A 22,270-nucleotide genomic window follows, 5' to 3' on the forward strand; every position below is an offset into this window, starting at 1 on the left:
AACCACTAGGCCAGAAAAGCTGAAACTTATGTGGATGCATCCTGGTATAGTGTAGATTCTAAATTGTTCAAATCATGACCCCCGGGGGAAGGGCGGGGCCACAATGGGGAATCAAAGTTTTACATAGAAATATATAGGAAAAATCTTTGAAAATCTTCTTCTCAAGAACCACTGGGCCAGAAAAGCTGAAACTTATGTGGAAGCATCCTGGTATAGTGTAGATGCTAAATTGTTCAAATCATGACCCCCGGGGGAAGGGCGGGGCCACAATGGGGAATCAAAGTTTTATATAGAAATATATAGGAAAAATCTTTGAAAATCTTCTTCTCAAGAACCACTGGGCCAGAAAAGCTGAAACTTATGTGGAAGCATCCTGGTATAGTGTAGATTCTAAATTGTTCAAGTCATGACCCCCGGGGGAAGGGCGGGGCCACAATGGGGAATCAAAGTTTTATATAGAAATATATAGGAAAAATCTTTGAAAATCTTCTTCTCAAGAACCACTGGGCCAGAAAAGCTGAAACTTATGTGGATGCATCCTGGTATAGTGTAGATTCTAAATTGTTCAAATCATGACCCCCGGGGGAAGGGCGGGGCCACAATGGGGAATCAAAGTTTTAGATATAGAAATATATATGAAAAATCTTTGAAAATCTTCTTCTCAAGAACCACTGGGCCAGAAAAGCTGAACGTAATGTGGAAGCATCCTGGTATAGTGTAGATTCTAAATTGTTCAAATAATGACACCCCGGGGGAAGGGCGGGGCCACAATGGGGAATCAAAGTTTTATATAGAAATACAATATATAGGAAAAATCTAAGAAAATCTTCTCAAGAACCACTGGGCCAGAAAAGGTGAAACTTATGTGGAAGCATCCTGGTATAGTGTAGATTCTAAATTGTTCAAATCATGACCCCGGGGGGAAGGGCGGGGCCACAATGGGGAATCAAAGTTTTATATAGAAATATATAGGAAAAATCTTTGAAAATCTTCTTCTCAAGAACCACTAGGCCAGAAAAGCTGAAACTTATGTGGAAGCATCCTGGTGAATGTTACAATTCAAAAATTATCCCAAATCATGACCCCCGGGGGAAGGGTGGGGCCACAATAGGGAAATCAAAGTTTTATATAGAAATATATAGGAAAAATCTTTGAAAATCTTCTTCTCAAGAACCACTGGGCCAGAAAAGCTGAAACTTATGTGGAAGCATCCTGGTATAATGTAGATTCTAAATTGTTCAAATAATGACACCCGGGGGAAGGGCGGGGCCACAATGGGGAATCAAAGTTTTATATAGAAATATATAGGAAAAATCTTCTTCTCAAGAACCACTGGGCCAGAAAAAGTGAAGCTTATGTGGAAGCATTCTGGGGTATTGTAAATTCTAAAGTGTAGGAATCATGACCCCTGGGGGAAGGGCGGGGCCATTATGGGGAATCAAAGTTTTACATAGAAATATATTGGAAAAATCTTTGAAAATCTTCTTCTCAGGAACCACTGGGCCATGTGATCAAGATGGAGACCATGCGACTGTCCACCACTAAGCTGATGTTGGAGAATGCCTGCTTCCTGATGCAGAGTGACAGCATGGTGGCCTGGCCCCTCATCTGTGACCCCACCAGTCGCGTCCTAGACTGGCTCAGGAGCTTCTACGGCGACACAGGCCTTGTGGAGGTCAAATATTCTGTGAGTTATACAGTTAATATATCAAACCTTAGATCCTTTAGTCAGATGCTAAGGAATTTGAAGTCTCAGCTTCCTTTAAAGCTTTTACCAAATTTTAAGAGTTTGTCAGGTTAGAGAGTTTGATCTTGTTCTAGAATTTTGACTTGATCAAAGGATTTTTTTTTACAAAATTGGCTATAAAACAATTGTACAGTAACTGTAACATGACCAGAGCAGTCGAACCATAAACTGAATATAATTGAGAAGATATAGTTAGACGTTGTTAAATATTGTACCCTGTATTTGTAGGAGATCCGCTCCCAGTTTGAGAACTGTCTGGCTGAGGGCTGCCCTCTGTTGGTGACAGATTGTGACACAATGCAACTAGCCAAGGACAAGCGCTTCAGGGATGCCATACAAAGCTGTAAACATTTCATCAACGGCAAAGCCAAGTTCAAAATCACTGTAAGTAAAATAAGTCACATGAATTTTACCAATATTTTGTACAGAATAATAGAGTTTAGAGGTTTTTTGCTCTCTGTTTTGTTAACATTAATTGATCCTAAAATTTAGGTGTAGGATCATGAAGTCTCTGTATATTGTTAACATTAATTGATCCTAAATTTTAGATGGAGGATCATTAAATCTCTGTAAATTGATATTGTCAATTGATTTATCTCTAATTTTTAGGTGGAGGATCATTAAGTCTCTTTGTTTGTTATTACCAATTGATCCTATATTTTTGAGTTATGACCAATTGATCCTATATTTTAGGTGGAGGATCATTAAGTCTCTTTGTATAGTTATGACCAATTGATCCTATATTTTAGGTGGAGGATCATTAAGTCTCTTTGTATAGTTATGACCAATTGATCCTATATTTTAGGTGGAGGATCATTAAGTCTCTTTGTATAGTTATTACCAATTGATCCTATATTTTAGGTGGAGGATCATTAAGTCTCTTTGTATAGTTATTACCAATTGATCCTATATTTTAGGTGGAGGATCATTAAGTCTCTATATTTTATATATTGTTGTACATTACCAATTGATCCTATATTTTAGGTGGAGGATCATGAAGTCTCTATGTATTGTTAACATTAATTGATCCTATATTTTAGGTGGAGGATCATGAAGTGGAGTGTGATCCACGTTTCCGCCTGTTCCTACACACCACGGTGGAGCCCCATATTGTACCACCACACCTGGCGGCGTACACGTCCGTGATCTACTTCCAGCGGTCTCGCGCCGACATCGAGGAAACCTTATTGGACCGGTTCATTTACCAGGAGAAATCCAAACTAGAGGAGGAGAGAGTCTCACTACTCCAGGTATGGTTAGATTCAGTCAACAGATACTTCAGTTATTGAATGCTATTTACAGAATGGGTAAAGGATTATACACTTATTCAATGACTACTCGGTGAAACAGTCAAACTGTTGTTCTGTTTTGTTAGGTTTGTTTTATTACCTAACCTACTAATAATTTAATGTTTGGTTCTATTAATTAGCTGAACATATAATAATTATAAAGATTAAATTAATATTTTAAATTTAAAGTAATTTAATACTTAATAAATGGATTGTTTGTGTGTTTTATTTAAATTTGATTAATTAAAGAGCAGGTAAATTTTCAAAACGCATGAATATTTTTTAACAGTTCAGGAGAGATCACACAAAAACATAAAGTAAACCCTCAAACAGTTTAAAATGCCTAATTATAATTTATATAGTAGGTTAGGTAATTATGAAAACTGTTTCTGCTTTTTTAGGTGTGGAAAATTTAATGTTTGATGGAGAAGCTGGAAAAGTCTATGTTGGAGAGTCTGTCTAGTGACATCCGACTGATGAATGAACTCCCCGCCACCAAAAAACTGGCCGAGCTCAAGAAACAGTACGACGAAACTCTGGATAGGTAAAATACTTTTCTTATTGTTTATGAAAGCTCCAATCTCCCTACTCCTTTGAAAATTTAAAAGGGGGGTTTGGTAATTAAAAGTTGAAAATATGTTTGAAAAATTTTTTATAGATGTTTACAAAATATTATATAAATTTTACATGAATTGCAGCCAAGAGCGAGTTGAGTCTAATGAAGCCACTAACACGAGGAACCGTGAGCTGTCTCGCGAGTTCGCTCGGCGCGGGGCTGTGTGTTTCCATGTGATGCAGTACATGAGGGAGGTGAACCCATTGTACCAGGTCTCCTACGCTCAGTTTCAACAGCTGTATGATGCCGCCATTGCTCACTCTGAAAGGTATGTCTCTTCCCATCCATTTCTTAACATTATTCCATTTGGTCTATATGTAACTTAATTAAGAAAAATGTTATTTATTGTTGGGTAAATTCTCTTAAGATTAAAAATATGAAACATAGATTCATGGATTTAGTATTATGAACAAAAATGATTAATATCCAAATTGTTTTTAAATTAAAAATCAAAATAGAATTTTAGATTTTTTTTTTGAAATTATGCATTAAAGTTTTTCATTGCAAGCAGCTTTATATACCCAAAGATTTTTTAAAAAAATTATGGATGTCGATCTGTTCAAATTGATTCTAGCAAATATATACATGTATAATATAAAATCTACAATTTTGATGCATTAATTTGTGATCTTGTCATATGTGCATGCCAATAGTTTCCTATTCTTTATAACAGTCAACAACTCACTCCGATATCTAATAGGTGGCTAGTCTTGGGCTTTGAGTAAGTCTAATGCTTCAGAAATGTTAAAACCTTGTGTTTGCATGATCTTATTTGATGCATGAAAATAAAATGCATGTACAAATCAACCCACACTGAAAATTTTAAAGGAAAACTGTGCAATGCATGACTTCTGTTCAATTTGTAAGTAAGTTATAAAAGTATCGAAAACTATTAGCATGTACATTTCTTCCCATATAAATTATGTAATTTTCTAAAGAACAGGGTTGATCTGTACTTGAAAAAGAATCTTTATACTGAGATTTTTGAATTGCATGTAATTTAATTATAATTTTTTCAGCCAGGTTAGAGAATTTTTGCATATTCAATATTTGAATCTGTTTGCATGATACTTCTTTTACATGTTGAAAATTTAGCTGAATGTCAGACTTAGTACAATTTGATGCTGCATTCAATTTTTACTTTGCTTTGTATACTTTTATGGAATTTGTCGTTTATCTTACAGAGCCCAGAGAGCAGAGGAAACTCTGGAGAAGATAACTTATATGGCCTACACCACATTTGCTAGAGGACTGCTGGAGAGAGATAGATTCATTTTCACTCTGCTGCTGGCCATTGAGGTAAGATCAAAGATTAGTTAAGAATTAGATATTGTTTGGGGTGTGTATTAAGGAAATTAACTATAGAAATTTTGGATTTTTTTTTACTTATAAGTTTGTAGCATAAATTGAAAATAAAGCAGGTAAATTTGTGAAAAAGTACCTGTAAGTTTTGTAGGTTTTAAACCTAGCTGTGTAAAATTTGTTAACTTAATTTTATTTTAGGTTGAAGATTCCCTGGGTAACATTGGTCCAGGTGAACGTGAGTTCCTGGTCTCCCCCAACTACAGCTCCGTGGTGATGACAAAACTGGGTTACACCCAGCCGCCCGACAGCAAGATCGTCCAGATGAAGAAGCCGTTTGACTGGATGCACGATGACCAGTTCCACAATCTCCAGGTACTGGCCACTCACTTCGAGTGGTTCCAGGAGAAGTTTGAACGGATGCCGAAAGACGGGCGGGAGATGGAATGGAGGATGCTGTGTGACAACGTGGAGAAGGAACCAGAGAATATGCCCCTGCCAGACAAGATGGACAGCAAGGACTTCGCCCCCATGAAACGCCTTCTAGTGGTCAGGGCGGTCCGGAGTGATCGACTGATGCAGGCCTCCACGGTGTTTATACAGAGGGTCCTTGGAAAGAAGTGAGTTATGCCCCTTTGTATATTCCTATCTTGCACATTTCTATTTACTGAAAATTTTAATTATCCTTCATTTAATTTCTGTATAGGTATCAATTAATATATTTAGATGTTTATGTTTCCCAATTACCAATTTACGTAATATTTTAAGCCAAGTGCAAAAAACATGTAGTTACTAATAAATATATGATAAAATGACTGTATATGTCAAGTCTGCTCTGTATGATTTTATGTATATATCCCTTTAAATCCATGTAATCACAGAAAAATAAAAACAACAAGAAATTATTTGAAATTGATAATATGTATACTTCTAGCTGGTTTAATGTAAATTTGAAGAAGGAATATAGTGGGTATGTGATATTGCACAATAGATAACCCAAAGTGGTTTGATTTTTGGTGGAGGAAATGATGTGCAAAAAAAAAAAAAGATTATGTCATTTGATTTTCTTCAGATTTTATTTTATTAATCATTTAATGAATTTTGAATTGTGATCACTGTGACACAGCTTAATACTTGTGCTGGTCATAATTTTTTTTAATTGAAGTATGTTCTTAACAAAAAAGAATTATGTTTCTTGAATCTAGTTTGTTAGATCTACAGAATTCTGCAGTGTTTATGTCTAAATTTTTTCTTTATATATTTTTTTTAAATCGACAGGAAAACCACACCATCAGCTACACTGATACCAAAAATTTGTTTCCAGTTCTGTTGTCTATGAAATTTTACAGCAGTCAGCTTCATTATACTTGTATTTAAAAAAATTAATCCCTTGCAATATTGAATGAATCCTTAGAAATAATTAAAGGCAAAAACTATAGTACATGTACCATAAGATTTTAATGTTAAGTTGCAATTTCAAATTACATGAATTTTATCAACTAAATGTGGTGTAATTTTTCCGTCAGCTTTCCACAAAGTCCAGAACAGGAGTTTTTAGGGTAAGCTGGGCGTGTCTTATATTGGGAGGCGGCCAATCACAATCCTTCACACAGTTCTGTGTGCCTTCCCAGAATGCATTGCATCTCTCTTGTGTCTGCTATTGTGTTGTTCTTTCAGAATTATACATGCAGAGTTTGATTTTTTGTAGATAAAAGCCAGAATATGTTTGTTTTTTTTAAGTCCTATCCAGGAAATTTAGATCAATAAATCTAATGAAATTAATATTTTTCTCAAATCTTTAATAGCATTATTTTATTATATTGATGTTGAAATTAGCAAATTAGAGATTATTTCAAACCTGAAGAATGAAAAAATTAATAAAAAATATTATTTATTTAAAAAACATTTTCAAAATTGAAAAGAGCAGATTCTAGAATACAAAAAAATATGTTTCATGGAAAATTGTTCCTGCTATCAGCTTAAAATTGTTATCCTTAAGCTATTTTTAATCTGACCTTTGATTGTCTGGAAGAAAGAAAATTGAATGTATTCCCTTCTTTGTGAAAATAGAGCTAAGATGCTCTTGGAGTCTCATGTATGCTTTAGATATTGTGCTGTCTGAGTGCATGTCAAAAGATTGCAAAGGAAAAGGCTTCAAATTCTGTCTGATGTTGCTGTCATTTATTTGGCTATTTTTAGGGGTTAGGTACCAAACCACTGTTGGCAACTTGGTAGCACCATCCTCAGAATTTACTCTTTGTTTGCATGCTAATGTCAACTTTATTTATCAATCTCACTTAAATTATCTTAAATTGCAGTATATGACTTGAGTTAAAAATATGTTTGGAAAACCAATATGTCAATGCATTTCCAAAACCAAAATGTTGATGCATTTCCAAAATCAATATGTCAATGCATTATTCCTCCAGAATATTAATATAGTGGTGTCCCTTCCTGTTACAGATACTATGGAGACATGGGACTTGACCTGTCAGCCATGTACAAACAGAGCGCCACTGTCCCCCCGTCCACCATCTCCCTCCCTATCCTCCTGCTCTACACCTTTGAGGCAGAGGCCGCCCAGAGCCGGTTCATTGATTTCTCCAATCGGAAGCAAGCACAGCGTCACATGATCACCGTGACAGACAACTCCCAGGCGACCCGGAGCAAGGTCAGAAAGGTCATCCGGAAGGCAGTCAGTGAGGTGAGGAGGCAGAATTATTTTAAATATATGCCTAATAAGGCCTGATATTGAAAGTGATTACATACTAATGGGATCTTCCTTAATCAAGTTCTTTTAGCCCTTTTTTAAAATTAATATAAAAATACAATACTGTATATAACCAAATTTTCATGACGTATTATTTTTGCAAGAATTTACGCTATTTGATTTTTAAAGGGCCAAATTTTCATGAATGCTGTTTTTTATATTATACATGTATATAATCCTTAACAATAAAAATAAGTATAAAATGTCCTGAGCAGACAGTGTTGCCTAATTTTGTAAAAATAAATTTCTCGCAAATGAAAATAAGTTATTTACAGTTATTTCATCTACGTTATGAAAAATATTATTGAGTGATGTTTACTAATAAGCATAATTTCCTTCTTTATAAGGGATCCTGGGTTTACATCCACCATGCTCATAATGCCCCCAATGTGCTGAACAGCCTGGAGTCCTTCCTGGCAGAGAAGCCTAACCCCGAGGGATTCCGTTTGTGGGTGGCCAGTCAGGCGGACCCGGGGGTGATCCCAGTCAGGCTGCTGCAGAACTCCATCAAAGCTGTGGTGGACACACCCAAGGTCAGATATAGTACTTAAAAAAGAGTAGAAGACATGAATTTAATTGAGAAAGTAATAAAATTGTAAGCAGACACCACTACTTCCATGTATTAAATAAATACAGAAAATTTCTGAAAATTGGGAGTAAGTAATAAAATTTTAAGCAGACACCACTACTTCCATGTATTAAATAAATACAGAGAATTTCTGAAAATTGGGAGTTCCGGGATCCCTTTTTAGAAGAGCATATATGTTGCTCAAAAAAATAAAACTTGTCTCATATTCTGGACAACATTGGTTTTGTAAGAAATTACTATCATTTACAAGATTATACAAGATTCCAGATTGACATGGAAAACAGTTAAATTTATTGAAAAGCACTTTAACACCACAATAAGCAAGATTTGGGAATTGAAAAGGATTTTAAGTTTACACAATGATAGGCAGAATTTTGGAGTACACAATATGCTGATTTACAGACAAGCATTACTGTATTTTTTACGGTATATTTTGACTTATACAGGTAATGAAGGACAGTATGATTCGGTCCTTCTCCTGGTTTGAAGCCGACATCCTGCGCCAGTCTTCGCGACCCGAGTGGCCGGTAATGCTACACAACCTGTGTTACCTCCACGCTGCCATTCAGCTGAGGGCCAGGTATGGTCAGGGAGGGTGGAACTGTCCCCAGGATTTCTACAGCATAGGCTACAACTGTCTGCAGGTAAGAAATCACTGGTAACAGTCAAGCTAAGAACTAAATGACACAGTTCATGACAGGCTTAAGCGATTTCTGTTTTAGTGTAACCTGTAATAATCAATTTTGTTGGAGGCCCTGGTAAACTGACTATAAGCTAGTTTTAGTAAATTCTTAGTTTCATTTTTGCAGGAGGCCCTAGCTGAGTGGCAATAGTCCAGAATGAGTTTATGTTAATCTTACTTTCATTTTTGCAGGAGGCCCTGGCAATAGTCCAGAAAGAGTTTAAGTTAATCTTACTTTCATTTTTGCAGGAGGCCCTGGCAATAGTCCAGAATGAGTTTAAGGAACCACTGAACTGTGTGGCTCCAGATGGATCCCAGATGCCAAGACCTGTCTCCTACAACGGCATCAGATACATGGTTGCTGAGGTGAGATTTTTTGTTGAAATTAAAAAAAAATGAGAGAAAAATTAACCATTGTCCTTTAATCACTGGAGCTATTTTATTTCCATTCTGAAGTTTCTGGGGCTCTTAACTATATTGCACAGTTTAAGGTCAAGATCTAGTAAATGAAAGGTGCCTACAGATTTATCAAACTTGAGAAATACATTCCTTTATTGATGCTTTACAACTTTAACTTGGTCAAATAAGGTGTTTCGGGGCATAATTTGTAGGTAAACAAGATGAAAAACAGCATTTTAAATTGTCATTTTCAATGAAAAATTAAGAAAACCAGTCATTAATATGGGAGTTTTTTTGTATTCGGCCAAGGAAAATTAGTATGTTCACAGCCTCTTCTTGAAACCAATATCAAATTAAATATAGGTATCCGGTTTACTTTTCATATGATTTCAAATTGAATGTCATGAAATTACCCTATTTTCTACATAATTCCGCAAAAGCCGTACAGTACGGGAAAAAGAAAGTTGAAATTGATTATGACGTCATTATGGATCTAGCAGCAAAAAATGAGTCTCAAGTTATTTACTAGATCTTGACCTTAACTTTTCAGTTTCAGTTTCAAATTTTCATTAGATTCAATATAATTGACCTGTTTCTGTTGACAGATTGTGTATGGTAGCTATGTGACAGACTTCTATGATCAGCAAAGTCTCTGTGCCATGGTGGACTTCTGGCTGTCCTCTGGGGCCCTCAAAAGGGACTTTGAAGTCAAAGGCTGTAAGTCTTTTTCTTTTTTGATATCAAAGATTTTTATTTGAAGTGGCTTTACTCAGAAGTGGCTTCCGACTAACTCATCTTATTTATTTTTGAAGGGATATGATAATTGTAATTTCTCAAATAATTTATCCTTTCTGTAATAGGACTTCTTTTTTTTTGCATAAAAATCAGATAAATGGCTGGTTAAGATTATCTGTTGTAAATCTTGGTATTGTAGTGAAGTACCGCCACCCACAGGCCTTTTTTAACCCCAACGTTCGACTGAACACCCTGATCCAGGCCCTGGATGGGGCCCCTAATCACTATCTGGATGTCCCGGAGGGCTGCCATATCCACCAGACCGTAGTGGTAAGTCTCACACAATGTTGTGTCAGGTTCCAGTTTGGGCTCATTTTTCTCTTTGATTTCTCACAGCAGATACATTTGAAACATCACCCTTCTTTTCATGTCAATGATATTTGCTATGGGATAAATGGTCTTTTCTTTCCTTTATATTCCTCTCTAGTAAGGGTGGTGTGGGATTTGAAAAATCACACTTGATTTTTATGTTCATGTGATTGAGACTTTATTAATAGAGATTTATGATTGAGAGAATCCCTTGTACATTTCTAAGTGCATACCAAACTTTCACTTGTGAATTTGATTAATACGGTTTCGAATTAATGCATTATACTTTTTGCAAGCTATGCACAAAATGAATAATATTGATTTTTTATTAGGTTAGACTTAACTAAAATCAAGCTTTCTGATTGAAAGATTTCATGCTATATTCATAAACCCAGCTTCAACATTTTTATTTAGAGAATTTAGATACAACTCTTTAGGAAGTATATTAATGTAATACTATATTTTCAATACATTTGTTTGTTTTTTTCCTTGTATAACAGGATGAACTTAGTGCGGTAGGCAATAACCGTGTGTTGATAGTGTGACCATAGACCAATAAATTAACATGTGACCAACGTTAACTCCAAAAATTCACTGCCTTTAACGGAATGATAACTTGCGCCAGTTGTATTGTACATATTATTAAAACATGTGCTGAATATTCAACCTCGTGTATTCTTCACAATATTGTTTTAAAGACAAATAAAATTTAGGAAATGTTTGAAGAGTTTAATTTATTTTTAAAACTTCCTATAGTCTAAGAGAAAGGTGTGGAAATTTGCACAATAATCATTTTAAACACTAAATTAGGAAGTTGATAAATATCCTAGATTTTACAACACACTGCATATTTTAAATTAAAGTGCTTTAAATTTGCATGAGTTTGTAAAATGCAATACTGCTAGCGTAAAAATGATTTAAAATGTCATTTTGATAAGATGTTGAATAAATTTAGGGTGCGTACATATATTATTTCACTTCACAAAATGCAGCGCAGCTATGGCACTAAAATATATTGCATGCATGCATCATGCCAATCACCTGACAGTGTGTATATTGCACTGTGCAGCAGTATCACAAGTGCATGAAGCTAACCCTCTAATTATATCACTTTCCATATTTATCCATTATTGAACTATTACCATATGCATGAATTCATCCATATCCATGTAATTTTTTTCCATAAAAAAAGAGAGAAAAAAAATCAGTGTTAAAATGTGCAAATATACATCATGTACATGATGAGTTCAAGATAAAATTCTTCATTGGTTATGATCCCTAGAAAATATATTTTAAGACAAAGTTGTCCTGGACTAATAGTGTTTATGCCTACATGTATGTAATGATTGCAAACTTGTAATGAATGATGATTCATTTTATTTTTTCCATTTTGGTTGCTTATTCTTTCAAATTGAATTCTTAAGTGGTAGCATTCATTCATTAAAAACTGCCTAAATTTGAAGTCTCCTTGTTTTAATGCTTCATATACATTCCCCAGGGTTCACACCCAATAGAGGTAAATAAGAATGTAAAAGACTGTGGTAGCTAAAATCCTAGTGAGGTAGCAAATTCTGCAATAAAATTAGAAACTCTTTGCTACAATTCATATCAAGATAAAGAATTGGTCTCTTTTTATGCTTAGAAATTAAGTTTTTGTTTGTTGTTATTCTTTATAAAAAATGTATGTGTGATGCTGGACTCACTCAGAAGTAAATATAAGATGTTGAATTCTTAATTCATTAACTACTGGTAGAATTTTGTTTTCGTGGGATACAAAGGAAGTTGTTGTTTTGAGGTAGTGGCACATATATTTATAGTTTACACCCTCTAACTGAAAACTACTTTTTAAAAGGACTGTTATATTACTTGTGATAATGGTAAATTAGTTTTAGTGCATAGGGATGAAAAAACTCAATTGCTTTATGACAATACTCATTTCTTTAAAATGTATTAATTTGATTTAGAGGAAAAGAAATGTTTTTCCTTCCCCCCCTTTTTTTTTTGAAAATGAACATCAAAATTGGATCCTTCACAAATTGATAAGAAGTTTATGAATGCTTAACTAATAATGAACAAGGAATTCATAGACAATGAAGAGAATCTTTTTTTAATGTGTTTGAAAAGTGTGTAGAGCTTTCTCTTTTTCACTGAAATTATCGAATAAATCAACACCGATTATATAGGTAGCAGGCACATTGTCCTTTTACATTCATATAGAATTTTGCTTTTTCAAAAATATTTTTTTTCCTTAGTGAATATTGTATTGCCGCTATGATTTGATTTCTTAAGTGATACCAAAATACAAATTAAGTCATTACAGACCTGCTAGGTCATCAATATGTTTGAAAATGAACAATTTGTGTCTGAAAAATTAAGAATCTTGTAAATAATTTGAAATGTTTAACACTAATAGATATTTTATTTTGCTAACAGACTTTATTGGGAGATGACCAGTATGTCTTCACCAGACTGAACAAAGTTTTTGACAGCATGCCGTCTACCAATACTTTATCTCACAAGATGTTTCCTCGACCTCCAACACCATTTGATGGTAAGTTACAGGGTACCATCTCCAACACCATTGATGGTAATATGGTACCATCTCCCATACCAATGATGGTAATATGGTACCATCTCTCACACCATTTGATGGCTTTGATGGTAATAAGGTACCATCTCCAACACCATTTGATGGTGATATAATACCATCTCTGATACCATTTGATGGTTATATGGTACCATCTCCCACACCATTTGATTGTAATATGGTACCATCTCTCACACCATCTGATTGTAATATAATACCATCTGCAACACCATTTGATAGTAATATGGTACCATCTCCCATACCATTTGATGGTAATATGATACCATCTCTCACACCATTTGATTGTAATTTGGTACCATTTGCAACACCATTTGAACATCTCCCATACCATTTGATTGCAAGTTGCAGGGTTCCATTTCTGACACCATTTGATGGTAAGACAGAGTAACATCTCCCATACCATTTGATGATAAGTTACAAGGTACCATTGCCCAAACCATTTAATTGGAAGTTTCAAGGTACCAATTTGCATGCCTTGTGATAATTGGTTCAGGGTACCACTTCCTATACCAATTGATGGGAAGTAACAGGAAATCATAGTTACTTACAGGGTAGTATCTCCTACACAATTTGATGATTATGTCCAATGTATCACTTGATATTTCCACGACCCTACACTATTTGATGGTATACCTACAAAGCAACACCTGAATATCAATTGTACTTGATTTACATGAATTTTATCTAACAATATATCACAATGCCTCTTGCCTTCTATTTCAGGACCTGCCCAGGCTGGTATCAGTAAAACTAGTAACAACCCCTCTGTGGTTCATCAGGGAGTGTTCTCCACGGCCAGCTATGCCACACACAAAATCCGCTTCAAAGACGTGGAACTCTGGCAAATCTGTAACGACCTTCTGCAGAAGACTCCAAAGATTGGCAATAGCAGCAAGGTAAAGTACTCAAGGCTACAACTACATAAAGGAACAGTTATGTGGTTTATCCTCTGATTAATTCTCTCTCTACAGCAAAACTCGGTTATAACAAAGTCACTGGGACCTATGAAATTACTTCGTTATATCCGTAATTCGTTATAACTGTATAAGAAATTCATTAAATTTATATAGCTGGGGATCCAAGATGACTTCGCTATATCCGTAAATTCCCAATATCCGTGTTCGTACTAACGAGTTTTGCTGTACAAATTTCTGCTGATCCTCGTTTGACAAATTTCTGATGATTCTCTTACTGCAAGGTTTCATATGCTTGGTAAATATATACATGACCATTTATTTATTTATGTCTTGCTCAAATTATGCTAGATTGTCAGTTATGAATGAAAAGGGGGTGGGGGGAAACAAATTGCTATTCCGGTTAAAATCAGGATCAGTACACGGGGTAGTTTATGTTGAATGTTGTTCCTAAAGAATTTTTATGTTAGACTGAGTAGTTTATATATTAACTACATTTGTAATCAAAAAATGACTTTGATGATTTCAGTCGTTCCGTGAGTTTGTTGTGGAGAAAATACGTAAATTACCTGGAGACTACCCTATCTTTAATGACTTCATCATGAAAGAATGTGAGATTCTTCACCAACTGTTGACAGAAGTCCGACATACACTCACTGTAAGTTTTCACCTTTTACTTGTTGAATCTGAAAATTTTTATGAAATATTGAAGTTGTTTAAATGTGAATTTTGATTGAACTGTTGTCTAACACATTGTATAGAAGTAGATTTTGACAACTTGGTAAAAGGACCTTGTCTTCGTTACAGTTGATAAGGAACGCCTGTGAGAACAATGTGATGGGTGACCAGCTGAGTGACCACTACCTGTCTGCGGCCGATGACCTCTACCACTTAAGGATCCCCAGGATCTGGTGTAAGATGACCGGCACCACCGCCCCACCCTACACCTATAACGCCGCTCAGTGGCTCCGGGATCTAGAGGACCGCTGGAAACACTTTGAGAAGATCCTCAGCATGGTGTGTATTGTATACTTGAAGGTGTGGGGGATCCATAGAGTGGATATCCTTTTCAGAACTCAATTTTTTTTACAAAATCAAAACTATCACTTTTAATACCACTTTCATTCTTCTTTAATACTTAATAATTTAAAAAAGAAATTTTGCTTGCGCATTATAATTTTTTGCATGTTACAGGGAAGGAAAGCCATGCCAGCCTATTGGTTAGGAGCATTCTTCAATCCTAGAGGACTTCTTGCCTTGCTGAAACAGGAAGCCATCAAGAGTTACTGTGGAGATAGATCCGGCAATTTTGAACAGTTCACCTTCCAGACTGATACAACATTCAGAGATTTTGGACATGTAAGAGTCTTTTGTTTTTAATAAGATAACCAGAAGTCTCTGTCGAGACTGTAGCTCTACTAGTTTGTACTTATCAAAAACCATTGCACTATTTTATGTATCTTTGTGTAGTCTACTTGTGTGCCAACTTATTTTGAAATCAGACAAAAACTGTAGAAGGAGTAGCGTTTTAAAGGAATTTCACAGATAATTCTATTTTTAGTAACCATGGTAACACCATTCATCTAAATCAAAAACCGATGCACTATTCTATGTATCTTAGTGTAGTCTACTTGTGTGCCAAGTTATATTGAAATCAGACCAAAACTGTACATGTAGAAGGAGTAGCGTTTCAAAGGAATTTCACAGAAAATTCTATTTTTAGTAACAATGGCAACACCGTTCATCAAAATAAAAAACCAATGCACTTTTCTATGTATCTTAGTGTAGTCTACTTGTGTGCCAAGTTATATTAAAATCAGACCAAAACTGTGGAAGGAGTAGCGTTTTGAATGAATTTCACAGAATATTCTATTTTTGGTAACCATGGTAACACCGTTCATTGAAATTAAAAACCGATGCCCATAGAATAGAATTTTCTGTGAAATTCCTTTGAAACGCTACTCCTTCTACATGTACAGTTTTGGTCTGATTTCAATATAACTTGGCACACAAGTAGACTACACTAAGATACATAGAATAGTGCATCGGTTTCTGATTTAGATGAATGGTGTTACCATGGTTACTAAAAATAGAATTATCTGTGAAATTCCTTTAAAACGCTACTCCTTCTGCAGTTTTGGTCTGATTTCAGTATAACTTGGCACACAAGTAGACTACACTAAGATTCATAGAATAGTGCATCGGTTTTTGATTTCAATGAATGGTGTTGCCATGGTTACTAAAAATAGAATATTCTGTGAAATTCCCTTAAAATGCTACTCCTTCTACAGTTTTAGTTTGATTTCAATATAACTTAGCACACAAATAGACTACACTAAGATACATAGAATAGTGCATTGGTTTTTGATTTCGATGAACGTTTTTACCATGGTTACTAAAAATAGAATTATCTGTGAAATTCCTTTAAAACGCTACTCCTTCTACAGTTTTAGTTTGATTTCGAAATAAGTTGGCACAAAAGTAAATACACAAAGATACATAAAATAGTGAAATGGTTTTTGATAAGTACAAACCAGTAGAGCTACAGTCTCAACAGAGACTTCTGGTTTATATTCAGGAGAATTTTCTTTATATACACAAAAAATTAAGATAAAGATCTTCTGACTTTAAATTTTTGTTTTCTTCTTTAGTTACTTCAGCCACCACCAGAGGGCGTGTACATCCATGGAATCCACCTCTGGGGATGTTCCATTGAGAAGACTACCAATGAATTCCAGGACCAGGCCTCCAGACAGGGTTACGCCCCCCTTCCTGTCCTTCATCTACAGTGCTACCCCATTAACGAGAAACCTGCCCTACAGGAACCCTCCTTCCAGTGCCCACTCTATCCCTCCAGAATAGCCCCACGGGACCCCATCATGGAAATTGACATCAAGAAGGAAGGAATCCCGCCTATGAGATGGGCACTACGTGGGCTCACAGCTACCATCTGGCCTTATTAATATAAGAAACTGCCAAAGACGTTTTTTTTGTGTTGCATTAAAAAATCCAAAATAATAACTTTTAGGAGTGATTTCTTGATTAAGATCTGACATTTTTTTTTCTGACTTTGTGATTTATTGAAATTTTTACTGTATGACATAATGCATTACATAGATAAATATGTATTTTTTGCTGAATGCAAACCTTATTCTGTCCTCATAACGTTCAATCTGTGATTACAATGGTTGTGTACAGAGTAGATTTGTATTATTATGGTTGTGTTTCTGTGACACCGATGCATTATATTATTATGGTTGTGTTTCTCTGTGACAGTGATGCATTAAGTATTTGTTTATACTCTTGTTGATATTGTTTTTTATTTTAAAATTCATATATTTATTTCTATTTTAAAGACTTTTCATGCATATGTGTCAAAATATTGTATACTTCTGAGTTTGATTAAAACTTGAATGTTGTAATTTTTTTTGTCATTGCGTTAACATGATTATTAAATTGTATATTTTTAACGTCGCTCTTGAGAATTTTCACTCATATGGAGACGCCAGCACTTTTTGTTATAGGGAGCATGCAACTCTGGAATGTGAATTATTCACATAAGTATTCATTTCGTAAATCATGGCTTCTATAGATATATACACAGATGTGTCATTGACCTTTTGCCCTGGGTTCAATATTCCTATAGTGGCCTGCTTACAATTCAGTGATACATGTGATATATGACCATTCATTTTTACCATCTTATTGTCCTTGACCTTTTGACACTTGAATAACTATTCTTATGTATTTTTATTATATTGGTCACCTTGCAACTCTTACATGTTTAAATTGATACTGCTCATCTCTGATATTTGAACATCAAATGAATGGGCTCTTTTTTAATTTTTCTTCTACATATGCAAAATCTATAGCATTTTAGTTAAAGTTGCTATAGACCGAGTCAAATTTTTAAGAATTCTTATATTCTATATATCTTTTTGAGAACATATTCTGACAACGATCTCGAACTTTGATCCTCAAGTGAGTAGATTTGGGCTTCTTGTCATCCACAACCTGTCTAGCATGATTTTTAGCAAATTTTTCACACATGTCTATAACACTAACCACAACAACAAAATCGTTAATTCTGATCCTGAAAAAAAAATTCCAACTTAACATGCTTAAGGAGCTACAAAAGTCAATATTATTAATAAAGACAAGTATAATCCAACAAAGATTCAAGTTTTTTTTTTCAATTTACGTGTGGATACGGCTGAGCCATGTCACAACATCAGATATGGAAACTTTGATATCCAATACCGATTACAACAGACTGAAAGGAATATAGTTCATATTTAACCTTATTTTCGAAATTTAATGCGCAATTATCATATCCTAAATCTTTCCACCCCCACCTCCAACTTAAATCTATCCTTACATGCAATGTATAATTTAGTTTTATTACAACATATCAAATCAGAATCACACTACTTCAAAATTGTACCATGTTATGCCATGACAATACTTTATTCTCATAAATATGGTACTAGAAACAATGCACATTACATAACAAATACAACTATATGACAATGTGCATGTTTGAAAATTAACCAAGAGAACAGGTTTAGATGTACAGTATATATACACTATAATAATATTATATTATAAATATTGCTCCCAAATTGTATACATCAAAATGTTAACCCAACAAAACCCAGTAGACTTTATATATTCATCAAATCTTTTAAATTATTCAAAATAAAAAAATGACTGAAAATATTTCAATTTATGAACTAGCAAATTTTTTATATGTAAATTAAAGGTAGTCCGATCATCAGGTTTGTAAAATTAGCAGTTGAATAATCAAAACTACTCATAAAAGTATCTCTGAATTCACAATGTTATGTAAATTTATGAACAGTATTTCTTTAAAGTCAAAGATTATAGTTAATCATAATATATGTCAAATCTCCAATATTTTTGCAGGAAAAGAGAATTTGAATATCAACAATACATTTTCTGATTGCAAATTGATAAACAAATATATTTTAGGTTTAAAAACGATAGGTATCCAGGCATTCAGAGAAACTGCCATGATTTTTATGCTTAATTGGTATTTTTTATCTTCTATTTCTGTCATGTATTCTATAATACATAGTGTAAAAGGCTTTTGCTATAATTGCAAGACACCACAAATCACTTCTTATTTCATATCATGCAAATAAGAGAACGTGTATTGAGTAGCATACTGTATGTTTCGAAGTTGTACACGTTGTAAACATTGTCAATACTTGAGCACAGCTTTTGTACCAAGGAATAGTTACTTGAGTGCAGCACGAATAACGTGTTTGCATGTATAACACATGTAGTATTTTATGTAATAACCCAGAAATGCATTAAATGCAACTCATTGAGCTGATTGCTCGATTTGTAAGTCATGTTGGTTCCTCACTGAACAGACGTCACAAAACATAGTTTTCTCGACCTGATGATTCTCGCGATGCTTTTCCCGCGCACATGCGCAGATCCAGCATAAACGTCAGTCCTTTATAAATATGCATGAGAACATCGTGATCTTTTCCCGACCAGTACTTTTGTTAATACTGAATAATATTTCGTCGAATTTGCAAGAATGCTTCGTTTTTGATAGCTTTTCATACTTCAGAAATCTTTGTTTGGCTTCAGGTGTGCAAAAATAATGTTTAACACGGCATACATATCTTTAAATAATTTCCGCTTTAAAAGACTTTCTTTCTAAAGACAACATGAATGCTGTCAATGAGGAACTCATCCCTTTAACATCAACCCCGACTGTAATGTTAACATTTGCCTGAATAACCCAGATAGCATGACTATGTTGGGCCAACACAGGTAAAAGGTTGTAAGGTTGGCGTTGGGGGAACCACGTTGGGCCAACGTTAGACCCATGTTACCATGTCAACCTTCTCGACCATGACATAATTCCTTTATTGGCCCAACGTTGGTCCAACATAAGCAATTTCCATTCACTTTACTTTCCAAGGAAGGACGGGTGCTGATGTTGGCCCAACGTTGGCCCAATATATATAATACAACCTTAAAGAAAGTGTCTTTTCAAATTGGTAGTTGTATATTGGACCAACGTTGGCCCGATGTTTGTAGTACACCCGTAAAGAATGTGTCAAATCAAGTTGGTAGTAGTATGTTGTCCCAACGTTGGCCCAATGTTTGTAATACACCCGTAAAGAATGTGTCAAATCAAGTTGGTAGTGGTATGTTGGCCCAACGTTTGTAATACACCCGTAAAGAATGTGTCAAATCAAGTTGGTAGTGGTATGTTGGCCCAACATTGGCCCAGTGTTTGTAATACACCCGTAGAGAATGTGTCAAATCAAGTTGGTAGTAGTATGTTGGCCGAACGTTGGTCCAATGTTTGTAATACACCTTTAAAGAAATGTCTTATGAAGTTCGTAAGAGAATGTTGGCCCAACGTTGGCCCGATATTAGCAAGAGTGTTATTTTGTTCAGGTGTTTTAAAGATGGGATATTTATATTGGGCCAACGTTGGTCCAATTATTATACTGCCAACTAAATGATGGTGTCAATTTTATAATTAGCTGCTGAGCTTTACGTTGGGACAGCGTTGGTTCCAAATATTAAATTAGATGCATATTCTGAAATAATTAAGAGGATATTCTATGTCCATGCTTTTCATTGGATGACTGCTTTTGTTTAAATATGATATTTTCAACATTTTAACTTTGAACTTAAGTGATCACAGCACCAAAGAGTGTTTTATTCTATTTTTTGAATTGTGTGCATGGTTATTTATTTTTAATAAAACGCTTAAAATTATGATTTTTTTATGAGCGTTGTATTCATAAGAATTTAGAGAAGACTGAATAATTGTTAGTTAAAAGTTCTCAGGAACAGGATGTGAATCCCAGATAGCAGAACATCGTTGGTCCAATCTTACATTATGTTTGTATTATATCGCTGTTTGGTTACATTTAATGGACCAACAAAGGTCCAAAATGGAATATTGATATATGTAATTGATTATGTATAATGGGGCCAATGTTGGGCTATCTGTTGGTGTTATATCATAAAACTACCCGGTATTACATGAGAGAAAATATTTGTTGGGGGATTGGCATCGGCCCCAAGTTGGCCCAATATACCATGAATCTGATTGAGTATCATGGGTAGACACCATCCGGGTTACTTGTAATATCCTCGCCATTTTTAATCTGACACGAGCGGAATGAGACTGATGCCTTGCATATCTGCATCCACTTTGTAAGTATTTATAATATATTTGCTTCGATACAGCTTAATTAATGTTTATAGTTTAAACGATATCTTGTACAAATCTGTGTAAATAAGTGCAGAGGCCAGGTGCTGTCGAGACAACACTGTCCCAGATAGCATGCTAACATTGGGCCAACGTTGGGCCAATGTTACCGGTTACATCGGGCCAATGTTGGCAAATGACATTGGCCCAATGTAAGTTTGTTTATCGGCCCAATGTTGGCCCGATATGTTGTGCCGACGTTTGCCCAATGTAGAATGTTATTTCTACAGATGTTGGCCCAACGTTGCGACAACATTGTCCTGTCATGTTGTAAATTTTGAATTTACCGGGTGGCAGTAAATACAAAATTTACAACATGACAACTGTAAATTTTGTATTTACTGCCACCCGGTAAATTCAAAATTTACAACATGACAGTCCAATTAAATGAATGCGACACTGGGCCAATTTTGGCCCAACGTCAACAATAACATTGGGCCGATGTTGGCAAATGACGTTGACCCAGTGTCATTTTGCTCATTGGCCCAATGTTGGCCTGATATATTGGACCAACATTGGACCAATGTGAATAATATTTAATTGTTACAAATCTGTATATTAACAAATTCGGTAGTCTCTAAAATCAGAAATAAATCTACCACCAATCCTTCTTGAAAATACAAGTTAGCTAAAATAAATTTACAAGGCTTGTTAAAATTCTTAATATTCATCAAAACAAAATAGATTATCTGTGATTAAATTTATTGTTTCTAACTTTCTATACAAGAAAATATATGAAAGTATAAAATAACAAATGTGTTTTGATACAGTTAAAACAATAAATTATTTGCCCCTTATTTAGATTGAAATTTGTGTCTAGTAGAATAAATTTCTACCACTCATTTTACTTGTATACACTTAAAGTCGAGCACATATGACCAAACATGTTGAAAATGTTGAACATGTTAAAGTTAAAACAAAATTTATTCAGTACTAAAGGATAGATTGGGTTCTTTCATTTAAAATAATTTTCTATA

At 34.7% G+C, this 22,270-nt stretch overlaps 2 protein-coding genes across 5 annotated transcripts; both read left to right on the forward strand.

Annotated features, from left to right (window-relative positions):
• The first annotated feature begins 1,511 nt into the window (after positions 1 to 1,511).
• Positions 1,512 to 3,452, forward strand: LOC134238813 (dynein heavy chain, cytoplasmic-like). The gene is made up of 4 exons (XM_062720925.1): positions 1,512 to 1,687; positions 1,976 to 2,131; positions 2,788 to 2,997; positions 3,438 to 3,452. The coding sequence occupies exons 1-4, from the start codon at positions 1,517 to 1,519 to the stop codon at positions 3,450 to 3,452; spliced, it is 552 nt and encodes a 183-aa protein (XP_062576909.1). The 5' UTR covers positions 1,512 to 1,516.
• A 9-nt stretch (positions 3,453 to 3,461) lies between these two features.
• LOC134238809 (dynein axonemal heavy chain 5-like) lies at positions 3,462 to 17,387 on the forward strand. 4 transcript variants are annotated; one of them, XM_062720918.1, is made up of 18 exons: positions 3,462 to 3,580; positions 3,735 to 3,920; positions 4,837 to 4,951; positions 5,156 to 5,574; positions 5,889 to 5,924; positions 7,418 to 7,658; positions 8,072 to 8,257; positions 8,760 to 8,957; positions 9,245 to 9,361; positions 10,000 to 10,111; positions 10,329 to 10,459; positions 10,999 to 11,013; positions 12,932 to 13,049; positions 13,830 to 14,002; positions 14,550 to 14,678; positions 14,828 to 15,037; positions 15,215 to 15,379; positions 16,672 to 17,387. In XM_062720918.1, exons 1-18 carry the CDS (start codon positions 3,480 to 3,482, stop codon positions 16,981 to 16,983), a joined length of 2,964 nt encoding a protein of 987 aa, XP_062576902.1. In that variant the 5' UTR covers positions 3,462 to 3,479; the 3' UTR covers positions 16,984 to 17,387. The 4 variants fall into 4 exon arrangements, with proteins under 4 accessions (XP_062576902.1, XP_062576903.1, XP_062576906.1 ...); XM_062720919.1 differs by lacking the exon at positions 5,889 to 5,924 and adding an exon at positions 6,481 to 6,513 and having other exon boundaries at positions 16,672 to 17,386; XM_062720922.1 differs by lacking the exon at positions 5,889 to 5,924 and having other exon boundaries at positions 16,672 to 17,386.
• The last annotated feature ends 4,883 nt before the right edge of the window (positions 17,388 to 22,270 follow it).

Source organism: Saccostrea cucullata, unplaced genomic scaffold, assembly GCF_032062105.1.
Source record: "Saccostrea cucullata isolate Sc308-1 unplaced genomic scaffold, CSIRO_AGI_Scuc_v1 ctg5635, whole genome shotgun sequence".
In the NCBI taxonomy this organism is placed as follows: domain Eukaryota; kingdom Metazoa; phylum Mollusca; class Bivalvia; order Ostreida; family Ostreidae; genus Saccostrea; species Saccostrea cuccullata.